This window comes from Sardina pilchardus, chromosome 9, assembly GCF_963854185.1.
Source record: "Sardina pilchardus chromosome 9, fSarPil1.1, whole genome shotgun sequence".
In the NCBI taxonomy this organism is placed as follows: Eukaryota; Metazoa; Chordata; class Actinopteri; order Clupeiformes; family Clupeidae; genus Sardina; species Sardina pilchardus.
This window is the reverse complement of record NC_085002.1, coordinates 34,751,086-34,777,939: the sequence shown is the minus strand read 5'-3', so window position 1 is coordinate 34,777,939 and position 26,854 is coordinate 34,751,086. Positions and strand designations below refer to the sequence as shown.

The following is a 26,854-nucleotide window of genomic DNA, read 5'->3' as shown; positions in this document are numbered from 1 at the left end:
CTAGTACAAATGTCATAGTACATTGTACTATGACATTTGCACTGATTTGAGGTGTAATTTCCTGACAACGTGCGCATGAAAACATGATGTGATATCAAGTATTATTATCTTTTTAATCTTGTATTAATCTATTTAGTATTGTTTTAAGTCTGAAGATGTATCTAGCACTCTCTCTAAAAATATTTTTGACTTAATTTAAAAAGACTTTGGCTCATTCTTGACCCTATGAGCCCTAGGCTGTTTTAAGGGCATTTTCACTACTTTTAATTAGAAGCATTTATCCTGGTCATTGTAAGTGTCATTCACACATGCTACCAGAGGGGAATGCTCTAAAAGTGCAGGGGAAGCTCAGCCTCCTCTAAAATATCATGGAAAATTGGGGGGCGCTGTGGCGCAGCAGGCTACAGCGCCCGTACCATTTACGGGTCCGAGTGCCCATGGGGACCGAGGTTCGAATCCGGCCTGCGGTCATATCCCAATCCCACCCCATCTCTCTCTCCCACTTGTTTCCTGTCTACATCTTCACTGTCCTATATAATAAAGGCAAAAAGCCCAAAAAATATATACTTTAAAAAATATCATGGAAAATTGTATCAGATCACGCCTCTTAGGCTACATTAGCCAGCCTACTATTCTAATTAGAACATGCTAAAAACTTGTTCAACTTCATGGCTATACCCTTATATTGCCATACTTTCGTTTCGCAATAAGGTTTTGCCGTCATCTATCATGATTCCGCACGCCTAAATACATTGCTGTGACGACATGGTCCATTAAAAGCCCCATAGAAGCTCGGCTTCAATGGACTTCAATGGCACTACAGAGTGGGCTAGTTTCAATGCAGAAAAAGCTAGATGTTAGATAAACGCCACAAAATCATAATTTGCAGAGAAGCCAGCTTCCCTGTTAAGTACGATTTTGTGGCGTTGAATAGGGGTGAATGGGACAGTGGGATGGCCCGGACGGCGAGCTTCTGTATGATGATCGAAGGAACCGTCATAGTGGCTGGACTTTTTTTGATGTCGCGAATGGACAGGAAGAATTTCAACAGAGATAGACGGGCTCTGGTTTCAAGTTCAGGGATGCGTGAAAGCTATGGAACTTTACGGGGGTTGGCAGGTGAAGTCGAGAGGCAAGGCTAATTGCAACTCAAAATTCTTATTTTATTGCAGATGTTGTATATATCCTACAAACTGGAAAATGTTAGGTTCATTTATCAAATGTTATTTAATCGAGTCCGTACCTTTCCGGAAATGTTAATAAAGTGTTGTTACAGCGTTGCCAGCTGCAGCAGTGACATTTCCGGAAAGGTACTGACTCGATTACATTTATTCTGGACTCTCTATCCGACCACATAAAGACGTGGGGATACTTCGGTTTGGCTTAAGGGACCCTCTACTCACTACCACGTAAGTGTAGTGTTGTTTGGAACAGTAGAAGAAGTATAAAAATAGCGTTTTGTAGCGGCGAAAGGACATGCCCGCGTCACTTCCACGCTAACGAGTTTTGGCTAAAAATTGTGAGCTCGAACTTTCTCAAAATACATCCAAATGACATGATTTTGGTGTCAACTCAACGTATGTACTCCCAATAGTCCGAAAAATTTATCTAAAGTGCATTTCACTCCGGATTATCCCTTTAAGTTATTCTTTTGCTGACATTCATCTGTTTTATAACCTAGCAGGCAGGGGCGTTTCTAGACTTTAAAGACAACCTGGGCTTAGCCCCTGGGATGTGTGTTGGTGAATTTTTTTAAAGGGGACATTAAGGGGTGCGCGAAATGAAGGCAATGGAGGATCTACAGTCGCCTATTATGTTATAATCCTACATTGTATTTTTTACAAGGAACACAAGATAGCCTACTTATATAGGAAGAGCACTGAGAGAAAAATAATAGCTTATCTGACTATAGCTGTTACAACTATAAGCTTACACTATCCTGAGACACACTACAGTGTACTACCAGTGGATGACAAGGAGTCTGAGTAGACATAGCCTATTGTAGGTCTAAATCAAAACATACAATTTTCCTTTTCGAAGTTTAAGCAGAGAACTTTTAAGCCTAGCCTACACTCATCTGCTCCTCTCAGAATGTGTGTAGACAAACACACAGTCCTACCAACGATTCATATCAAGTATCTGCCATTGTTATATGACAAACAGGGGTCTGAATACAACTTCTAATAGGACAAATAAATTATTTTGAAGTGGGGGAAATGGGGAGGTATGAAAAAATGCAGAAATTTGACTTTTTGTCAAAAATGAGATGATGGTGAGTGAATGCTCTTCACATATAGTGTAAGTTACTTCAATAATTTAGCTTCAAACCTCACTAAATACCATTCTCTTCCTGGTCTGAAATATTGATTTGTAGGCGAAACCCTATATAGGAGCCTGATACAAAATGCTCATTTAAAAGAAAAGTGGTCAGATGGATTTAGAGGCTTTTGCATCTGAACCCTTCTGATACATTCTATACGCCATTGGAATCAGTAGGATCTCCTGTTTATTTTGATATGTAGTTTGCCATAGGGCAGTAACGAAATCATGAGATATTTCACAGAGAAGAATGGGTATGACGCAGAACTGCATGTGACATTCATTTTTGTATGTAACTATAATTTTCAACGCTAAGTATCTCGCGTTAATATGACCGAAAAGAATGGGTGCGGCCGCGGCCGCATGGTGCGTCTCTCGGAGAAGGCGGGTCGGCCGGCGGCCCGATGGTAATAATTTTCTCGCGGCCCGGTACCCATAGATTGAGAAACACTGGGCTAGCCCATGTAGAAACGTGTAGCTAGTGTTGTATTGTGATGCCTATCGATAGCTTGCTTAGCCTACTACTATTGGTACTCAACATTTAGCACCAGGCAAATGCTGGTTGATTTTGAAACTGGCTGATAGATTCAAGCATTCAAAATAATTATCCCGGGCTTGGCTCAAATTACCCCGGGCTGAAGCCCCGGTAAAATCGGCTGGTGACGCCACTGCTAGCAGGGTGTATTTGGTATCAGTGGATAGCACTGTCCTCTTTCATTTGACATGCATGCCATACCTATCTGATCACAGTTTCCCGGTTTAATCAAACAGGAGAAATGTGCACAATGGTAGGCTAAGCTATATGACATTATTATTTTTCTGTCACTTTGTCTGTTTTTAATAACACAGAAGGATCGATGTATCACTAGCCCCTTTCAAACCGTCGGGCCAAAGCCGAGCTAGGCAGGCCGTGCCGGGGCTAATTGCTTTCACACCTCTTGGCGCGGTGCTAACTGCAGGCTATATCGGGGCTACTAGCCCCTGATTTTGTTGGGCCAGTTGGGCTAGAGTAGGGCCAGAGGCAGTGTCAAGGTGAAGGCCGAGTCAACCTGTGTGTGGAGTCGAGAACCGAATTTAGAGATAGCGGTTACCTCCATGTTAAAGATATTTGCCTGTCAGTAGGCTAACTCCGTCCAGAGATCACCATGTAGGCGCAGTAAAAAGTGAACTAACATAACTAACTAACATAGACAAGCGCCCCACTAATTTAGGCTATTCCTGCCAGTGTGTTTTCTGCTATTGATACAACTATCGTTCTCCAATTTCAGCCCCTTTTGTTCGGAAATTCTAAAATATATAATAAACTATGTTTTTAATACTTCAAAATAACATTTGATAAATTAACCTTACATTTTCCAGTAGCCATAGAATTGTCACAGAATTAGCCTTGAAATCTAGACACCCCTAGCGGCAGCAATTTGGCTGCCAGGGAAGTCTAGCAACGCTCCATAGAGCTTAGGAGCTGGGAAATGGAGTCACCGGACCAATCACATCGTGTATAGAGTCCATGGGCGGGCTAAACATAATGGTGACTGATATTCAACCAGAATTGCGACGGTTACGCATCCTGCTACTTGAAAACAAGAAGATGATTCGTTTAGCGTTATCCTATTGTGTGGAGAGGGAAGGTTACGCATCCTGCTACTTGAAAACAAGATGATGATTCGTTTAGCGTTATCCTATTGCATGGAGAGGAAAGGTTACACATCCTGCTACTTGAAAACAAGATGATGATTCGTTTAGCGTTATCCTATTGCATGGAGAGGAAATTTGAAAGACAACTGCTTATCCCACCCCCCCACTGAGCCCTGCCTACGGTGAGTTCCCAGACCCTACATCTTGGTGTGGGTCTGGCTGGTCAAGCTTGCTTTGAATGTGATTGATAGTAACAAATAAAGGCCAGCCCCAAATACAAGTGTATATTTACATCAGACCAATATGGTTCTAAAGTACTGGGTTGTCACATTTTAACTGAACAGTGTGGTTACACTTTAGAATAACGGGTGCTTATAAAGCATTAGTAACACTTAGTAAATAATGAACTAATTATGAACAAAACATGTACAAATATTTGTAAATGAGTAAGAAATACTATGTTAATGTTATATATGTATGTTATTGCTCATTTGAAAAACATTAGTCAATGGCTATGTAATGATGAAATAGATAAGAAGTAAACATTTATAAACAGTTATGTCTTTCAGCAAAAACAAAATAAACAACTTCAGTCTCTTCAAATGAACTGGGCATTATTTGTAGACTTTGCAAAATATTAAAAATATTAATGTAAATAGTTTGTATACTACTTTTATGTAGTTCATAGCTATGTTGTTATTGCATTAAGACTATCGTGTAAATCATTAAGTGTGATTGAAATAAAAGCCATTGAAACATTGGTTAAGATATGCATACATACATATAAATGTATTAAATAACATTGGCTGAATATCTATATCCATTGTATCCAGGAGTATTAGACAATATACTAATTATGAACAAAACATGTACGTGTTTTTTTTAATAAATTATTAGGACATGCCCTGACAATGTGCAGGCAATACTTCCAAGAAAAAGTACAGAAGACATTAAACATTTATTGATAACTTGTTCATATGTGAGTAAGCTTTTGTTTATTATACATATATATATATATATACAAGCCTTATGAGGAAGACTTCAAATGAACTGGGGAGCCCAGATTCACTTCTCTTGTTACTAATTATTTGTTAAGATTTTATCAATGATGTGCAACACATCTACAAGTTAATTGCATCCACTAATCTGAATTTGGATACAAACACTTACCTTAATATCTGTAACTCACTATAAGCTATTATAAATGATTACTTCCTGTTTAGATGTCATTTACAAAACTTTTTGCACCCCTTAATCTAAAGTGGAAGCATGTTCTCATATTGAAACATTAGGCTACTTCACTGTGTCACTTAGCCACATATTTTACAAATGATCTGTTAATGTTAACAAATTATTTACAAAGCTTTTTGAACCCGTTAATCTAAAGTGAAAACATATTCTCATACACAAAAACTTAACTCAATATGTGTTACTCACTACTACCTTTTACAAATAATCTGTTAATGTTTACAAATTATTTACGAAGCTTTTTGAACCCGTTAATCTAAAGTGAAAACATATTCTCATACACAAAAACTTAACTCAATATGTGTTACTCACTACTACCTTTTACAAATAATCTGTTAATGTTTACAAATTATTTACGAAGCTTTTTGAACCGGTTAATCTAAAGTGAAAACATATTCTAATATACAAAAACTTAACTTAATATGTGTAACTCACTACTACCTTTTACAAATGATCTTTTAATGTTTACAAATTATTTACGAAGTTTTTTGAACCCGTTGATCTAAAGTGAAAACATATTCTCATAAACAAAAACTTAACTTAATATGTGTAACTCACTACAAATGATCTGTTAATGTTTACAAATTATTTACAAAGCTTTTTAAACTATAATCTAAAGTGAAAACATATTCTCATACACAACAACTTAACTTAATATGTGTACGTAGGGTAATGGCAGACATCTTCCCAAGACATCAAAGACACAACATACAGGTAATATGTGCGTGCAAGTAATTAACTGGTACATGTAACAAGAGTAACAAAGGTGTAGCAGTGCAGCTATTACATGTACACTGAGGACAATGAGGCCTTGACTGGAGCTAAGAATGGTTTGTATATTAAATTTATCCTGACCAGATTTACCCCATCCAGCAGGTCTCAGGTCAGCCCTTTGCCTCTAATGAAACATTTAGGCAAATTGGCAAAGTTTTGTAAAAGCACTCAGTATTACAATGTAACAACTATATGTAGGTACCCACAAATACATAATGCAAGTACGATGCTAGTACATGCTAGTACACTAAACACAAAGACTGTACTTCTGGTAGGCTGCAGTAAACTTCTCCCGCTTAGCAGTCGTTCTCCCTTCTACTCCCGCTTCTCCCTGGTGTCGTTTGTTTCTTTCTCCCACTTCCTGATCACCCTTGACCGATAGCTCAATTCTCATTGGCTCAAATAATACAAATGTAAAAGAAAATACACATTTCCATTCTTTTCACTTTTAGAATCAAAACATAATATCTTGACAACAATAGTAACTAGGAAATTATAAACAGAAACAAACAATACCAGGGAGAAGAAGGGAGAACGACTGCTAATATAAGCGGGAGAAGTTTACCGCAGCCTAACACAAGTACAGCCTTTGTGTTTAGTGTGTAAAACACTCGCTTAAACATTACTGCTAGACAGTGAAGTTGTGTTGGAAGTGAAAACTTCGAGAACTCCGACCGAGAGTTTTCTGCGAGTAGCCTATAAAACTTTCAGCTAGTCAGCAAGACCTAGCTATAGCACGATGCCGCTCGTCAATGACTTTGCGTGAGATGGCCTGCACGGCCACTTCTCCTCCTCTGTCTGAACCTCCACGAGCCTCGCCGAAGACGTCTGTCCATCCATTACAACTTGATTGTTTTTTTGTGAATAAAATCACAATATTAGTGTACAGTACAACAATGTGTACAGTATCTGATTGATACCACTTACAAGATTCATATAACTGCTGAAGGACTAATTGTTTCTGGTACAGTGTGTAGCCTACAGGACGTGGATTTGCAAGCATTAACAGGTCATATGTAGGCTAAAAGGTAGGCCTAATAGTTACTTACAGATATTGAAGAAAGCTTTTGTATATGAGGATGTGTTTTCACTTCGAATTAGCACACGCAAAAAGCTTTGTAAATAATTTGTAAACATTAACAGATCATTTGTAAAAGGTAGTATAGGCTAGTGAGTTACACATATTAGCCTAAGTTAAGTCTTTGTATATGAGAATATGTTTTCACTTTAGATGAACGGGTTCAAAAAGCTTTGTAAATAATTTCTAAACATTAACAGATCATTTGTAAGATATGTGGCTGAGTGACACACAGTGAAGTAATGTTTAAATGAGAACATGCTTCCACTTTAGACTAAGGGGTGCAAAAAGTTTTTTTCATTTGAAGTCTTCTTCTTCATAAGGCTTGTATATAATAAACAAAAGCTTACTCACATATGAACAAGTTATCAATAAATGTTTAATGTCTTCTATACTTCTTCTTGGAAGTACTGCCTGCACATTGTCAGGGCATGTCCTAATAATTTATAAAACCACATACATGTTTTGTTCATAATTAGTATATTGTCTAATACTGGATACAATGGATATAGATATTCAGCCAATGTTATTTAATTTATATGTATGTATGCATATATCTTAACCAATGTTTCAATGGCTTTTATTTCAATCACACTTAATGATTTACACGATAGTCAATGCAATGACAACATAGCTATGAACTACATAAAAGTAGTATACAAACTATTTACAAATAATATTTTGAATATTTTGCAAAGTCTTCAAATAATGTTCACGTCTTATCTATTTCATCATTACATAGCCATTGACTAATGTTTTTCAAATGAGGAATAACATACATATTTAACATTAACATAGTATTTCTTACTCATTTACAAATAGTTGTACATGTTTTGCTCATAATTAGTTCATTATTTACTAAGTGTTACTAATGCTTTATAAGCACCCGTTATTCTAAAGTGTTACCCACTCTCACACACACACAGGGATCTAAGGAATCTAAATAAGTGAAAGACAGTGATTCATTCAGAGTTGAGTATGAAGAGGAAAAAAACATATTGTTAGTTACTAACAGTGATCTCAGCCGTGCACTGGGGACAGCGTTGGCCTCTTACCGCCTCCTGACACTGCGACTTGCTCATGATAGACAGTAGTGTCTGCAAGAGTACATCCAGCAGGCTCTCTACCATCATCTCAACATCCTCCAACACTGAACACTCCTGATAAAATGAGAGAGATCATCTGAGAATGTCAGGATAAAACATCAAGATTGGATAATGTGTAATACTCAATTGCTTTGTACAGTGCTCTCCTCATTTACTGGCACCTCTAGTTAAGATGAGTAAAAAGCAAACTATGTAATGTCAAAATGAAAACTTTTAAACAGATTACTGTTTTATTTGTAGACAATGTATGTTTTTTTTTACTTTTAGATAATGTCTCCTTTTGTTTACAAATCCCTCTGCTACGGTGTACATTTTAGGACATCCACAGATGTCAGACTTCAGATGATAAGGCATCAGGTCTCAGAAAAAACAATGTCAAGTTTATGGAATTACACATTAATTTCTCAGGCATCAGATGAAAAGGAGTCAGCTTTGCTGCCTGACTTTTTGTTTGCAATTCTGGCACAAAACCAACACATGGCTGAGTTTTTCAGGGGTGCATTCCCAGTGGCTAATGCATTTTCAATTGAAAGCTCAGTGCCCTGGATATAAACAGACTTTGTATGTGAGAAGGTGCCTTTATCCATTTTTTTTATTTTTTTATAATTATATTAATATTATATTACATGCAGCTCCTTCCACTCTGAAATGACTTGATGCAGTTTACCACAGTTCACTACGTTTTATAACTGGAGATGGGTTTAGAACTCATCACTGTACACTATATGAAAATGTAGGATGGACTTCCCTTTATGATAGGAGGGAAAGGCACTGCCTCCTTTTTGTTTATAAGGCATTACTGGGAAAGTTACCTCCTTACCTAACTTCTCTTCTGAATATGAAATCAATCTGCCACAATACACGTTCACAGGGTTTTATATCTCTTCAAACTCCTCAAATTAAATCAGAATTTGGTAAATTAGCTTTTACATTTTTTGCATCTAATAAATGGAACAAATTCCAAGAATTATTCAAATTAGATTTGTGTCACTAGACCAATTCAAAGGTATGATTGATGATATGGCTGTTGTAAAATTTTCTTGCTTTGACTAATATTTAGACCTTTTATTTTATTATTATTATTATTATTTATACCGGTACATACATTTTCCTCTTCTTTTCTCTCTGTTTTTATTATTATTATTGCTTTATTAATTGTTTATGTATTATTTTAATTATTTGCTTTTTGTATCTTTTTCTTATTCTTGTTAAGAAAATTTAGATTATTGTTGTTATATGTTTTGTGACTCAGGGCATTGCTGTAAAAGAGCTTGATGCTCAGTCAATTTTCCCTGAATAAAAAAGGGTTGATGATGATGATGATGATATTTATTTGATTTTATATGTGTAACAGAAATTGCTTTTATCCATTGTTGATCTTAACCTTGATCAACAGGGTTCAACGTCAAAAATGGGTAAAGATTAAAGGCAAAATTGGGTTGCTAAAATTTCGAAATTGCGTACTGTGTTCCTTGAGTCAGACTACAAAGAGCCCAACCATCAAGGCTGTAGTCAGCATTAACTTTTCAGTGGTTCACTTTTAATGTATGCATCATCAAATGTTTTTTTTAACTATTTGAAATTCAATGATGCATTTATTCAATAGAGACAATGCATTTCATACGATTAATAATTTAGTCAATGTAAAGACTGCAATCTCTTAATTCATCATCATTATTAGAGTGTGTGCCTGTGTGTGTGTCTGTGTTTCCTTTTCAAGGATTTACCAGTGAGCTGGTCTTGATGATGGAGAAAATTCTACTGAGAATGCCGGAACAGATGAGTAGCTCTTTCTGCTGTCTAAGATGCAGGTGGATATGGTGTAGAACCACAGGAAGTAACATTCTACGTGATTCTGGGGGAGTTGATAGCAGACATGGTGTCAACATTTCAGAGAGCAGAATACAAAAGACATGCTGCTAAATACAGAACTCCATTAGGCATTTATTTTCATATTTTGAGTCAGTGTTTCCCAAACTGTTTGTCGTGTGCCGCAGGGAACACAAGTTGTAATATCAGTGTTGTTGGATATTGTTTTTTTAATTCATTTCAATATATTCTCTTGTCTCTTTGTCTAAGCCACAGAAACAACTGAGACAGTGTTTATTGTAAGCAGACAGATACTCCCCAACACACAAGTCTACATCTTCTGCCCAGGAAGGCCATAGCACTACATGCACCCCCTCCAATCTGACCCCAGACAGGAATGGATATTCTGTCCTTATATCTAACCGAGAGTGTTCTAGATCTCAACACAGTGCATACTTTGGTGGAGCAGAGTTACCATAACTCTGCTGTTACATCCAGAATAAAGAACTATTATTTTGCAAGCAGCCTCTAGCAACATTGCATTAATACTGGATCAACTCTGTGTCTCATTTTTAATTAAGGAGACAGTTTTTCAGTGTGTACTGTATGCTGTCTGTGTACGGACATTATACATATATTTACACACACACACACACATAGAGAGAGAGAGAGAGAGAGAGAGAGAGAGAGAGAGAGAGTATATGTGCTGATTCATGAACATATTTCAATTCTTCTCTCAACCAGTGTCATAGCAGATAGAAATGCATTAGATTGTTCAATACAGATTACTGAAATAGTTTACTAATTGCTTGTTGAATATTCATTGTGGAATACATGAATCTGTTCTTCATCTTCAACAAAAAAATGCTGAATTCTTGTATCTCAACCAATAACCTGTTAAAATGTTACAAATATGTTGCTATGTACAGTGGGTAAGCTAACAATGTTTAATTATAGGCAGGGTCATATTCTCACCTGGAAAGGAGAAGAGTCTACTATCCACAGTACGTGAAATGGACTGCAGTTTCACCACATCCATGGACGGTCCATTGTGAACTGTACTTGGCATACTCCCCAGGGTTCCCCGTACAAACTCTGCCACCTCCTGCACAGTGAACATCTGGAGCAGTTCATCAAATATTGCTGGGAATGAGTTCAATAAGGCAGCCTGTAGGGCAGATGTAAGAGAACAATTAAAGTAAGATATACTGTAAGAGTGATACAGATTTTTTGGGGGCTTTTTATGCCTTTAATTGGACAGGACAGTAGAGAGAATGACAGGAAGCGAGTGGGAGAGAGAGGAGGGGTGGGATCCGGAAAGGACCACGGGGCGGGAATCGAGCCCGGGTCGCCGGCGTGCGGTGCAGGTGCCCCAGCCAGTTGAGCCACGGCTGGGGCCTGAACGGAGTATTTGACCTGATAATAAAACAGAAGGTATTCTCACATGCTCACTTCACAAGCCAATTAGGTTGGGGAATAAAATGGACATCTAGAACCTGCTCGTGCACTCACATGAATGATTAAGTGACCTGAACACTGACTGGCTACTTTGAATCTCCAGCTCATAGTGGTAACATGATGTATGGTTCAGCACAGTGATCAGGGGTATGGTTTGCATCATAAGTTGTGTTTCGTATCAGGGGCTGAATACTTCAAAGCATTTGTGCTATACTAGCACTTGACCTGACTGGACCAAATGAGATGGTCTAGCCCATAGGTATATACAGAATCTATATCAGGTAGAGGTGGTAAGAGACTGCAAAGTAGTATTCATCTATCTTTATACAACAATTGGGTTCTATGAAGCTGTTTCTTTGTCTGTATTTCAGCTTGGATGCAACGTGAAGTTCGTTTTACACTTCACAACTTGACATTGTATCGCGGAGTGATTTATTATTAGCTGTGAAAAGTTCGAGTGGATTACCATAGGATATTTCAACTCATGGAACGTCTCTCGGCCAATCAGAAACAAAGAAACAGCTTCATAGAACCCAATTGTTGTATAATTGATTTAAACGTTTACATTATAATGGGAAATTAGCACAAAAAACAAGTGGTAGAAATGTTGTATAAAAACAATATAGCACTCGTGATCATGAGTTGTTGCTGGATATTCCCACGGGTGTTGTTGCCTGCGCCACTCGGCTTCCGGCCTCGAGGCTACGGCCGAACAACACCCGTGGGAATATCCAGCAACAACCCACTCCCACTCGTGCTATATTGCTTAATTATACAACAATTGGGTTCTATGAAGCTTCTTTGTTTCTGATTGGCCGAGAGACGTTCCATGAGTTGAAATCAAGGGCATAACTTTGGGTCTACCATTGGGGGGGTTAAACTTGCGGCATATTTATCAATTTATTTATTTACTGAATAATTTTCTTGTGCAAAAGGTAACATGCTAATGTTAGACAGGGCATTCTTAAGACAGGGCATTCTTAAGCCTTCGTTAATCATTATCTAATATTAAGGATAGTTTCAGATCTATTAACCAAGGTGTTGTCATGCACACACATTGCAAATAAGCTGCAAGATTGTGGTGCCTTCACTCATCCTCAAATTGAGTTATTCTGTTGGTCTCCTTACCTCCACTGCACAACATGCATACACACCTACAGTATATAACCCGAATAAAACCAATATACACATGATATTTTCTTTTTAAAACTTGTTCAGATTCAAACAACACACATATCCACCAAATCTGGGCCATTTCCGTGAATGTATGTGTCAACCACAACAGACAACACGCTAGGTGGCGCTATAGAGTCCCTGAGCCACACCCTAGGCCAAAGCTCTGTCTCTGAGTTTCAAATGCAATTCTACAAATGGCTGCCAAAACCGGTTACTGTAACAATATAATCAAATTAAGTAAGGAGTAGGCTACCCTAGCCTACAGCAGGAGACAAGACGTCCGGGTTTTGCCTACCGCAGCTGTGGCATGGTAGAATGTTTTCACAGCTGTTACAGCTTAAAGGAGAATTCCGGTGTGATATTGACTTAAAGTGTGTTGAAATATGATACCGAGTGTGAGCGATTGTCTCAGAGCTGATCTCGACCTGTCAGCTGTTCTCCGAAACCCGGCGGTAGCTCAGCAATAGTAAACCAGGTTTTTAACGTTTGTGCCTCGGGCATCGAACTGCCGTGCAAATAAATCACTGTTTTAAAAGTGAAAGTCGAAAGTTTAGCGGTAGCAGCCATCTTGAATCTAGTCACGTGACTGATTCGTGACTGGTTCACGTAATCGCTATGTCTATGCGTGCACTAGTCATGAATCAGTCACGTGACTAAATTCAAGATGGCTGCGACCGGTAAACTTTCGAAAGTGACTGCCTGAATAAACAGTCATGTAAGTAAACAACCAGTGCTTTTTCAAAGTTCTCTATGTCTCGTTTTAAATGTCAGGGCCCTCAGAAGTCTACCAATAAAGTGTGGAGCTACTTTGAGCCTCATTAATGGTGTAAAACAGTGATTTATTTGCACGGCAGTTCGATGCCCGAGGCACAAACGTTAAAAACCTGGTTTACTATTGCTGAGCTACCGCCGGGTTTCGGAGAACAGCTGACAGGTCGAGATCAGCTCTGAGACAATCGCTCACACTCGGTATCATATTTCAACACACTTTAAGTCAATATCACACCGGAATTCTCCTTTAATGAGTAGACGTAACAATTGATCTTTGCCACCAAAGCGTCTCAACGTTAACTCTATGGGAGTTTTCAATTCTTTAATCGTAAATGTCTCTAAAAGTATAAAGTTCACAAATGTGAAAAATACATTCATCAAATCTCCGCTACAAGACCTTTGTAGGAGTGTTTGAATGACGTCAAACGGTTCAGTGGTTTTAGTGTTATAAATTGTTGATTTTGGTTGGAAGAAGAATAATCCCGATAATAAGAAGAAATATAGCCGCAAGCGGCGATGGCGGGCCCGAGCACCTGCGGTGCGGACCCGTGACATTTGCGGAATCTAACAAAGCAACACGTACTTGATGGTGGGCATGTGCATGAGCAACACACATGCCCACCAAATTTGGTTAATTTTCATCAATATGTGTGTCAACCACAACAGACAACAAGCTAGGTGGCGCAATAGAGTCCCAAAGCCACACCCAAGGCCAGAGCTCTGTCTCTGACTAATGGCAGCAATAACACACAAGCGTACCTAATTGTCGTGTATGTATGTGTCAACAATAATAGACAATGTGCTAGGTGGCGCTAGAGAGTCCCTAAGCCTCACCCTAGGCCAGAGCTCTATCCCTGACAAGCAGTAGCAATAGCACACATGCCCACCAAATGTGGTTCATTTTCATGAATGTGTCAACCATAATAGACAATGTAGTAGGTGGCGCTGTAGAGTCCCTAAGCCACACCCTAGGCCAGAGCTCTATCCCTGACTAGCAGTAGCAATAACACACATGCCCACCAAATGTGGTTAATTTTCGTGAATGTATCAACCACAACAGACAATGTGCTAGGTGGCGCTATAGAGTCCCTAAGCCACACCCTAGGCCAGAGCTCTGTTTCTGACTTGCGGCAGTAATAACACACAAGCTCACCAAATTTGATTCATTTTCGTGAATGTATATGTCAACCACAACAGGTAACACACTAGGTGGCGCTATAGAGTCCTTAAGCCACACCCTCGGCCAGAGCTCTGTCTCTGAATATTTATAGCAAAACACATGCCCACCAAATTTTGTTCATTTTCGTGAATGTACGTGTCAACCACAACAGACAATGCGCTAGGTGGCGCTATAGAGTCCCTAAGCCACAACCAAGGCCAGAGCTCTGTCTTTGACTAGCGGCAGCAATAACACACAAGCCCACCAAATTTGGTTCATTTTTGTTAATGTTTGTGTCAACCACAACAAACAACGCTCTAGGTGGCGCTATAGAGTTCCTAATCCACACCCTAGGCCAGAGCTCTGTCTCTGACTAGCAATAGGAATAACACACAAGCCCATCAAATTTGGTTAATTTTCGTGAATGTATGTGTCAACCACAACAGACAATGCGCTAGGTGGCGCTATAGACTCCCTAAACCACACCCTAGGCCAGTGCTCTGTCCTTGACTACCGATAGCAATAACACACAAGCCCACCAAATTTGGTTCATTTTCGTGAATATATGTGTCAACCACAACAGACCATGCACTAGGTGGCGCCATAGAGTCCCTACGCCACACCCTAGGGCAAAGCTCTGTCTCTGACTAGCCATAGCAATAACACACAAGTCCACCAAATTTGGTTCATTTTCGTGAATGTTTGTGTCAACCACAACAGATAACGTGCTGCTAGGTGGCGCTATAGAGTCCCAAAGCCACACCTTAGGCCAGAGCTCTGTCTCTGACTAGCAATAGGAATAACACACAAGCCCATCAAATTTGGTTAATTTTCGTGAATGTACGTGTCAACCACAACAGGCAATGTGCTAGGTGGCGCTATAGAGTCCCTAAGCCACACCCGAGGCCAGAGCTCTGTCTCTGACTAGCAAAAACAATAACACACGAGCCCAACAAATTTGGTTAATTTTTGTGAATGTTTGTGTCAACCACAACAGACAATGCGCTAGGTGGCGCTATAGAGTCCTTAAGCCACACCCTAGGCCAAAGCTCTGTCCCTGACTACCGATAGCAATAACACACAAGTCCACCAAATTTGGTTCATTTTCGTGAATGTATGTGTCAACCACAACAGACAACACACTAGGTGGCGCTATAGAGTCCCTATGCCACACCCTAGGCCAAAGCTCTGTCTCTGACTAGCCATAGCAATAACACACAAGTCCACCAAATTTGGTTCATTTTCGGGAATGTTTGTGTCAACCACAACAGATAACGTGCTGTTAGGTGGCGCTATAGAGTCCCTAAGCCACACCCTAGGCCAAAGCTCTGTCTCTGACTAGCCAGAGCAATAACACACAAGTCCACCAAATTTGGTTCATTTTCATGAATGTTTGTGTCAACCACAACAGATAACGTGCTGCTAGGTGGCGCTATGGAGTCCCAAAGCCACACCTTAGGCCAGAGCTCTGTCTCTGACTACCAAAAGCAATTCCACATGTAGCTGCCAAATTACATCCAATTCATAGCCTTTTTTCTTTCTATAACACCAACTTCCTGTTTCTTAATAAAACGCCATAATTCAAACCTTCGCCATTTCAATATACTTCAAAAATTCAAAAATCTGGTCGCAATTCCTCTCGGGCAACCCCTCAAGATCATTTTAGTGCTTATATGACATGATTTCGATAAACCGTCTAGGAGAAGTATTTCAAAATAAGTGATGTGCAAAAATCATAATCATAATCATAACTCAAATTCTTCTAAGATTCACTATATAATTTAAATGTAAAACTTGTTCAGAATAATACAACACACATGTCCACCAAATTTGGTTCATTTCCGTGAATGTATGTGTCAACCACAACAGACAGTGCGGTAGGTGGCGCTATAGAGTCCCTGAGCCACACCCTAGGCCAGAGGTCTGTCTCTCAGTAGAGGCCTCAATTCTACAGGTAGCTGCCAAATTTCAAGAGATTTAGAGCATGCCAAGTTGGTGAAAAAGGGCAAAAAAGTTAAGGGTAAGAGGAATAGAAGTATAATAATAAATATAGCCGCAAGCGGCGATGGCGGGCCCGAGCACCTGCGGTGCGGACCGGTGACATTTCGGCATCTAACAAAGCAACACATACTAGTTGGTTTGCATGTGCATGAGCAACACACATGCCCACCAAATTTGGTTAATTTTCATCAATGTATGTGTCAACCACAGCAGACAACAAGCTAGGTGGTGCTATAGAGTCCCTAAGCCACACCCAAGGCCAGAGCTCTGTCTCTGACTAGAGGCAGCAATAACACACAAGAGTACCTAATTGTCGAGAATGTATGTGTCAATCATAATAGACAATGTGCTAGGTTGCGCTATAGAGTCCCTAAGCCACACCCTAGGCCAGAGCTCTATCCCAGACTAGCAGTAGCAATAACACACATGCCCACCAAATGTGGTGGATTTTCGTGAACGTGTCAACCATAATAGACAAAGTGCTAGGTGGCGCTATAGAGTCCCTAAGCCACACCCAAGGCCAGAGCTCTGTCTCTGACTAGTGGCAGCAATAACACACAAGCGTACCTAATTGTTGTGTATGTGTCAACAATAATAGACAATGTGCTAGGTGGCGCTATAGAGTCCCTAAGCCTCACCCTAGGCCAGAGCTCTATCCCTGACAAGCAGTAGCAATAGCACACATGCCCACCAAATGTGGTTCATTTTCGTGAATGTGTCAACCATAATAGACAATGTGCTAGGTGGCGCTATAGAGTCCCTAAGCCACACCCTAGGCCAGAGCTCTATCCCTGACTAGCGGTGGCAATAACACACATGCCCACCAAATGTGGTTCATTTTAAATAAAAAAAAATAGCGAAAAGCCAATGATAGCCTAAGTGCGTGGCGGGCGTTTCGTGACTTCCGCAACAACTAGCGGAGTGAACCCGTTGCCATTGGCAGCGGTCATTATTTCTTCGGAGCGGTCATCTATCAAGAAATAATGACCGGTAGAACGTTGGGAAATCCCATTCAAGTCAATGGAGTGTTCTACTTGCATTGTGAAGAGCCGTATAATAAAGACAAGTGTAATCAACATGAAGTAGCCTACTCAAATAGTTTATGATTATGAATTCAAAATATGAAATAGAAACAAGATGAGCCATTTTCTGTGTGGGTTGAGCAGACTAGGATTGCCACTGCTGTGAATGATCTGTGATAATTTTGGTCACTATAACCGTGGGGTTAAATGTCCATACCGTTAGGTATGTTATCGATGACATGCATCCTCTGTCAACTGTTGAGTCAGTGACCCACTAGGTCTAAAAAAATATGTTTATTGTGTTTAACTGTTCAGTACTGTTCGTATTTACATTTAAAGCGCAGACATAAAAGTAACTTAAAAGTTACTTTTCTTAGTAACTAATTACTTTTGACATACAGTAACTGGTCAAGTAATTCAATTACTTTTAAAAGAAGTAGTACTAGTAACTAGTAACTGAATAATAATTTTCAGTAACTTGCCCAACACTGTCCAATACTCAACACAGAGATTTCATACAGTAAATCCTCAAATTATGGCCAGGATTCTATTTATAGCCGGGCCTCAGATAATAGCTGGATGCATGGTCGATTCGGACAAATAAAAGCTGGGCCCCAAAGCCGGGGTAATAATTGCCCACCAGTAGCCTTAATGGCAGTACAGCAGTAGAAGGCAGTCCACGAGCACTAGAAGACATTGTTCAGAAATGAAATAAAAGAGCTCTTAATATTTCAAATTGTTAGTTGGTTTAATACTGTTGTCAATGAAAAGTCGTTGTCCTACACCTAACCCTAACCTCAAGCTACAAGTTGCTTGCCATCCCCTTGAGATCGCCAGAGGCTGAATTAATATTAAATGTAAACACAGTTGTTGCCGCGAGGCATTCTATCCTACGAATAAGTAAATTGAGCATAATTAAAAGAAAAAAAAACAACTCAATTTAGGCTACTTGGCTACGCAATAAGGTTTCCATTACAGCACAGTGCACATTCAATGAATGAATGAAAGCAGCTGCCTTGTCTCGTAAACAGTGGATGGAAATACCAACACTCTTTCAACTATGAAACTTAATAGGGAATTATCAAATACCCCCCGATTCCAGTGCTCATCAGTCCCAACATTTAGCAACACAACCTAATAGTCCAAAAGTAAATTTAATCCCAAAACCAAACTGAAAATATTCTGTTTTTGATAGCCTACCGGCATGCCGCTCCAAACAAAATGCATGCCTCACAATAAAATGCACATGGGTGGTTGACGTTTTAGGCCGAAAAAAAGTTTTTAAAAAAAAATTCAGATATTATGCATGGAAATCACTTAGTTATGTTGTACTGACTCTCCCATTCCCAAAATATGTATGATCTTTTAGAATTTGTATTGGAATTCATATTTATTCACTAATGTCTTGTGTTAGTGACTAAAATTATCATATGGTGTGACATGAAAGTTATTGTGTGTAAAACTATGATGGGGTATATATTTTTTATGTGAGTCAGTGTATCATAATCTTCTATCTTTACTTCATCAAGATCTAGCATTTCCTTGTGGAAATGTATTATATTTTACAGTATATTTATTCATCAATACACAAAGTAAGGCATTTGTCCCTAATCTTTCAATAAACTTCATATTAATTTGGACATATCTTGATACAAAAGAAATGAAATGCATACAATGTTTGCTGACCCTATTTCCTATCTGTTACATTCAGATTTGTATGATTTAGACTCCGAAAGCCTTTTTATTTTCATAATTTCTTGATGTTTCTTGATGTCACACCAAATGATATGGTGTCACAGTTGGTGTAATTTATCATATGGTGTGACTGTCACACCATATGATAAATTACACCAAATAACAATCTGTTGACGCAAAAATGTGAATATATGCATTTCACAAACAATAAATCACAGTTTAAGACAAATATATCACATAAAGGATCACTGTTAAAAACTCAGAACTTTGTAAAACAGAATTCCACCAGATATTGTATAGCACTTGGGTAATAGGTGCCACATATTAAATAATAAATGTTAACAAAATGTTAAATATGATAAAATATGTATAACACTAAACTATTAATTAAACATATCTTTGAAAAAAACATTATTTATGTAGGAAAATACAGATTATATCATATAGTGTGACAAATAAATCATATGGTGTGACAGCAAAACCCCATCACACCATATGATATGGGGTCACTCCATATGAGGTTTCATGCACTTAGCAGAACAATGAGTCTTGAGGCTACATGCTAGGACCAAAATCATATGCTCACTTTAACATGGTAACATAGATGTAAAGGTAATTTTGACCAAAAAACTATTTACTTTTGAAATTTTCCTGAAAAATGGGTCACACCAAAAGACAGCGAAAAGTGGAACTGAGATAGGAGTGCTGGAAATACTTGATTTATTGAAAGAAATATGAGAGATAACTCAACACGTAAACGTTCAATGTCCTTCTGAGAAGTTATTATACTTCCTGAATGAGGAAGGACCCCCTATCCCTAAAGGTCTCCACACAATTGCACATTTAAAAAACATAATTTAGGGTCACACCATATGATATTGATTTTTGGGACAAAATGTTTTTGTTTATGGCTTGTTCAAAAATATTATGCCTGGACTTTAAACACTACAGACTTACAAGTAGACATTTTTAGTATTCATTGTATTTAAGTAATGGGAAAATATATTAATCAGATTTTTTTTTATTCAAAATCAAACTTTATGAAATGGGCTCGGGACAGTCACGCCATATGAGCTTTTCCTGGTTTGGCTGAACATTTTGAGAAATAGGAATATGACTGGCATGAATGGTCCATATGTTCATATAAAGCAGGTTTTTCTGAACAATATAACCACATTTATTTGCAGATTAGACATTTCTTTACTTCAGTTTGACACTCTGGACCAAAAAAAGGCCATGTCATGTCAACCACCCACATAAGAAATAAAGGCCCGGATACAAATGCCTGCCCCAAATAAAGGTCTGTGGTTTGCGCAGTGCCTGCAAGGATATCATTGTTGGACTGCTCAGCAGTCCACTTCCAGATGTACAGTATCTCACAATAGTATATTGGATATAGTAGATTTACAGATTTTAACCTGAGAATATTTAATATACTTGCATGAACATTTTCAATTGAAATATACTTAATCAAATATCCTACCAAAGCACTTTCGTTTGGAAATTATTTTTGGGCTTAATGCCATTGAGGTAGAGGAAACAAATTGCTTTTTTATCCTACAGTAGAGTTACAGAAAATTTATTGAATCCCTTCAGATGTCAAAATAAATATGTACAGTATAAAACAACAGTAGAAAAAGTGTAGAATAACAAATTGGTAATATCTCTCACATAAAATATATTATAGCACATCAGATATTCTATGACATTTTGACACAAGATTTGGGTCTCACCTGAGTGAAAATTAGAGTCTCCGAGCTGCGGCTGTCCAGGCTAAGCACAAAGCGAATAGACTGAAAAAGTTCTTGAATACTGGCACGGAACTGGTCCTCCTCCATCCCACAGGTTGCACGGGAGTATAGAATGCGTGACCGCACAATGAATTTGAAGAGGTACTCCAAAGCCTAGTGGAAATGAAAGGTTTCAATAGCATTCTTAGAGAAATCATTCCTTGTAGTACATCAGAATAGTTCCTTACACAACTGAAGAATATGAATCCATTTTTTTATTTACTGCCCTGCCACTGGACTGCTTTACATCTGTATCACTAGTCATGGTCAAATGTATTGGTACCTTTACAGCTCATTGAAAACAATGCCCAATTTGTTCCAGAAAAGCAATGAAATAAAAAGCAACCATATCCATATGAAACGTGGTTTATTCGGGTGTAGGGGTGCGGGGTATACCTGTGTACAGTATGTGTAGGTAGGGGATATTTTGTGTGTTTGGGTGGGGAGTGATGGTGGTTGAGGTTTGGAGGCTGCTGTGTGTGTGGGGAGGAGTAATAGAGTGTGGAGGAATGGTGTGTGTGGTTGGGATGAGCAGTGTGTGTGTGTGTGTGTGTGTGTATGTGAGGGGGGTTATGGTGTGATGGTGTGTGTGAGTGAGGGGGGTGTACCTGTATGTGGGGGGCAGGGAATGGCTGTCAGTGTTACCAGGGTAATGCAGTCGCCACTGTAGAGGTGCCAACAGCGTGGGCCTTGAGGGATGGAGTGAGGGCTTTGAATGCCAGACAGTGATGATCACCATGTACAAACTCTAGTTTCAATTGAGATGTAACGGTTACATCACAAAAACAGAATTTTGACCCACTGACAGGAAAAACGATGTTCTGATAAGTAGCTTGCCAGCCATTCACAGCTTAATGTCAGAGGATCCCCCCTCACCACTTAAGCCACTACCAAAACATACTAACTAATCAAATATTTCAGATAAATATACACAAGACACAAAATCTGACTTCATCTCCGCGGACAGAGAAATGCAAAAAAGAAAATGTGTAAGCCTACATTAGGCCACTTGTTGTGATAACCTGATTGGGTGTGACCAGCCAGGGATACAATTGGTTTAGGATGGTCATGCTGGTGATCAGCTTGCCAAGCTTGACATTGTTGGTGTAAGATGGTAATGCTGGTTTGCTATAATGACCAACATATTAAGCTAGTATGGCCAGTTCAACCAGCAATGCAGACCAGCAACACCACCTAAAATGACCAGCTGGAACTGGTGCAACCACGCAAACGCAAAGTAAAACCAGCTGAATCACCATCGTATAAGGTATGTTTTGCTGGTCTAGCTGGTCAACCATGATAGGGTGGTCAAACAAACTGGTCAACCAGCAAACCACCAAACCACAAGGCTGTTTTTCCAGCAGGGAAAGAGGCAAAGAAAAACTTTTCCTCTGTTGAAACATTAAAAATCTAGACTAGAGTTTTTGGCACATCATATCAGCTGTAGCTCACATGAAAAGCTTTCAAAGAAAAGAGCACCATCTACAATGTACCAAGGAGAAGACTTTCCGGACTTTCCGGAAAGCCATCAAGACCCGGTGACTTTCCAGATTTCATTGACAGAATTGCGGCTCTAACCTCTGATTCATCTATAGGCGCATCCATCATATCTACTTGCCTCTGAGACACAACAGGGATCTCTATTTGAAAAGAATTCTGCATACCTATCCTTATCAACAGGCATTTCTGATCTGTATAAATTGTTGTTGAAATTCTTAACTATGCCATTAATTTCTGTATTGTCTGTTACCACCTCCCCTCTGTCATTATTGATGGCTGGGATCAAGAGACTAGTATCCTTTCTCTTCAATTGTGAGGCCAACAGCTTACCAGCTTTCTCACCACTCTCATAAAAATTGGACTTCAACCAGAAAAGGGCGTATTCTGCTTTCTTATTGTAAATCTCATTGAGCTGATATTTCAGGTTACATATTTCTTTAAACCCATGCTCACTATAACATTGTGACAACATGGTTTCCTTATTTTTGATCTGAGATTCTAAATCCTTAATCTTCAAATAAGCCACTCTTTTTAAATAATTGGACCGTGAAATGAAATAGCCCCTTATAAATGCTTTTGAAGCTTCCCATACACTTGAAAGCTTCTCTGTTGACCCAACATTCTGATCAAAAAACATCTTAAGGGGAATGTCCATAGATGCCTTAAATGTGGGGTCCTGAAGAATGGACGTATTTAGTCTCCATCTGCTTCCAGTTGGCTTACTTGATTTAAACTCCACAATCAACTCTACTGGTGCATGGTCAGACAAAGCTATGGCTCCAATCTTACAATCAGCTACAACATCAGTCATGTTTCTTGAAACTAGAAAATACTCTATCCTTGAGTATGATTTATGCATGTGTGAAAAAAAGTATATTCTTTTTCTCTAGGATTGACCACCCTCCATATATCTATCAGACCATGGTCTTTCATCATTAGTTGTATAGCTAATCTATCTCTTGGCACAGATTTATGATATGTAGTTCGATCTAAATGGACATCTTGTACTTGATTGAAGTCACCTGCCATCACCATCTGAGCCTCTTCAAGTTCCTCAATACTCTTATTAACTATATGAAAAAAAGTCACTATCATCTTTGTTTGGAGCATACAGATTACAAATATTAATTTTCACTCCATCAATGGCAGCATGAATACAAATCATCCTACCCTCATCATCTTTCTTCTGATTAACCATGACTAAGTTTAATTCTTTTGTGCACCAGTATTGCCACTCCATTCTTCTTACTGCTATATGAGCTATGAAATACCTGCCCTACCCAATCACGTTTGAGCTTATCCGCTTCTTTACCTTCCATATGAGTCTCCTGAATCAAAGCGATATCTGCTTGATGGGACTTCAGATAGCTTAACCACTTCTTTCTTTTCTTTTTATGGGATTCTGGGAACCATTTATATTCCATGTTATGAATCTTATCAACTAGCCATTAGGTAATGCTTCTATCATTTGAATGTGTGCCCTTAGAAGAGGAGAACACCCATCTACAACCTTCGCTGTGCAAGCTACAAAACACCTAATCCTAATAAACACAAAAAAAACAATCATGAACACTCAGAGCAACCCCTGAGACCCCCCACCCAAGTCCCCAAAAACTTCTTTCATCAAAAGAAGAAATATCCCCACCCACACATGGTCCGTAAGGCGCAACAACCAGATGCCTCCAAATTCCACCCCACCCCCCTTACTTAATACTTGTTACAACTGATTTACACATTTGCAAATACCACCACTCTTAGTAACCTACTTAAATTTTCTCCCAACATTTCTATTGACAGGCTATCCCATGCTGTTATTATAACCATATAAACAGGAGCATAACATCAAATGAATTATATAAACTAAATGAATACCCCATTGGACCTAGGTAAGCCTATCAAATAGGCTACTCACAGCATTTTCTTATATAGCCAACTGTCTTGTGCACTATGTCGGCTACCCGTTTGCTTGCTTCATTTCCATTTCTAAAATACCATTCATCTCCAAAATACTAGAAAAAGTAGTCCTCTCTCAATTAATGCCTTTTCTTAATTCTGCAGATATCATGGAGCCATTTCAGTCTGGCTTTAACCCTTTGTTGACTGCCCGAACATTCCATTTTTTCCACACTTGATGACCTCGTGGCACAAAAAAGCTTGCTGTGTGGCCATACTACATGGCAGAGATAAAATATACACACCATTGTAATCAGAAGAAAGAGCACTTCAAAATGGTATAAAACATAAATAAATATGTGTGAGGGTAACATAATTATGTCTAAAAATATGCTCATAATTAATCCGAAAAAATAAAAAAAATACAGTTTTTCAACATAAATCTTATTTTTCTCTAATTTCTGTTGTAGATAGAGAAAAACTTAGAATATATTACAGACTAGCAATGTTGTCCCCTACTCAAGGAAAAAAACAGAATCAATTTATCACTTTCTGCTCAAAAGTTATGGTCAATTCATTATGTCCTGTACGTTTGCAGAAAATAGTAGAATGATGACCTCGGGGCACAAAAAAGCTTACAGTGTGGCCATACTACATGGCAGAGATAAAATATACACACCATTGTAATCAGAAGAAAGAGCACTTCAAAATGGTATAAAACATAAATAACTATGTGTGAGGGTAGCATAATTATTTGTATAAATATGCTCAAAATTAATCCGAAAAAAAAGAGAAAATTTCAGTTTTTCAACATAAATCTTATTTTTCTCTAATTTCTGTTGTAGATAGAGAAAAACTTAGAGTATATGACAGACTAGCAATGTTGTCCCCTACTCAAGGAAAAAAACAGAATCAATTTATCACTTTCTGCTCAAAAGTTATGGTCAATTCATTATGTCCTGTACGTTTGCAGAAATTTTTTGAATCTTTACAGAGTAGAATGTCTTCACTGCCCGATTTGACATTTGACCTCAAAATCCAGACAGAATGGTCAAAATATGGATATATGGCCAAAATAACTTGAGACAGAGCTATATATGGTATGTTTCACTATACTTTAGGACAGGTAATACAAATCCTTATGGAAAAGAAAGTGTTAACCTTATAGTGACCCACGAAAAGTTGCACCTAAATAACCCAAATATGTACATTTTAACTTTTTTTTGGAAACCACCACAACACCCAACATCTATTTTGATTGTATTTAGTTGATTTATTTGCAAACATAAATTATTACAAATCATATTGCTTCAGTCATTTTTTTTTAGATGTGGTAACTCAATAAAGAAATGCACTTATCAAATCACGAAAAATAACAATCAATAAACATAAGCAGCAATGGACAAAAAGTCAACCATCAACTAAAAAAGTGCTTCTTGTTTAGGATGAAAAAGCATGTTATGAACAGTCAATCAATAAAATCTAAAAAAAAATCTTATTTATGGTCAACAATAAATGTAAATTCATTGGTAAGTGCATTTCCAATAAACAATCAATAGTGAATGAACACTCAATGTCAGATCAATGGTAATGGAAAGTGCCTCCTGCTTTCATGTGCAATAAACAATAATCTCTTGTCAATCACTATAAACAGTACCCAAGGAATATGATCAGTGACAAATTCCCCAGGGTTTTGTATAGAAGCATAAACTATGTTTTGATTTCACCATTCCACAGCAACATGCTGGAATGGTTGGTAAAGTGCTTTACTACACGTCACCTTGAAAGTCTCTAACAGGCCAGTGATTTTGCACAGTTTATCACGCTCATCTTCAGCACCAGTATCTACAACATGGAGCATTGGCATCAATGCTTTGAACCGGTCTCTTGACATTATGCTGCGTGCCCACAGGCCATGGTACATGGTTTTGGGGCTCCAGTATCTGTAAAAAGAACTGACTGGGACAAGGCCACAAAACATTACAAGGGCAATCAGTCGTGCCAATTCATCTGGACTGGTTTCTTTCCTTGTACCATCTGTGCCACCATAATAGGGCTTTCTGAGGATTTCCTCCCAGGCATAAGCATTTGTGTAGGTGCATTTGTAGCAGGAGGGCATCTGTAGAAAAACGTTTTTAAAAATCTATGGCTTTGGTCATGGTACCTCGTGTTACTTGTACATCTAGGTGAACGCCAGGCTGGCGTACAGGACGGACAGATGGCAACTGGTTGAGCATGTCTGGATCATCATAGCTATATGTCTGGACAACAGGTTGATTCACTGGATGTGCAGCTCTCCCTGGGCACGGTCGCTCTGGCATTCCTTCTGGTCCTTTCAGGTTCAAGGGTCAGGGTCATCCTCCTCTGAGTCGGTGGCAGAACCAGGAGAATGTTGAGTTCTAAAAGTTGAGATAAAAAAA

The 26,854-nt window shown here is 38.7% G+C and overlaps 1 protein-coding gene across 1 annotated transcript in view; it reads right to left on the bottom strand.

Annotated features, from left to right (window-relative positions):
- The window catches only part of dock3 (dedicator of cytokinesis 3), a 597,933-nt gene that overhangs the window by 310,501 nt on the left and 260,578 nt on the right, over nucleotides 1-26,854 (bottom strand). The window contains exons 23-26 of the mRNA XM_062544851.1: nucleotides 20,985-21,155; nucleotides 10,945-11,137; nucleotides 9,888-10,015; nucleotides 8,068-8,214 (exon numbers count right to left, since the gene is read on the bottom strand). Coding sequence (XP_062400835.1) covers nucleotides 8,068-8,214; nucleotides 9,888-10,015; nucleotides 10,945-11,137; nucleotides 20,985-21,155 — 639 coding nt within the window. The remainder of the gene's footprint in view (nucleotides 1-8,067; nucleotides 8,215-9,887; nucleotides 10,016-10,944; nucleotides 11,138-20,984; nucleotides 21,156-26,854) is intronic.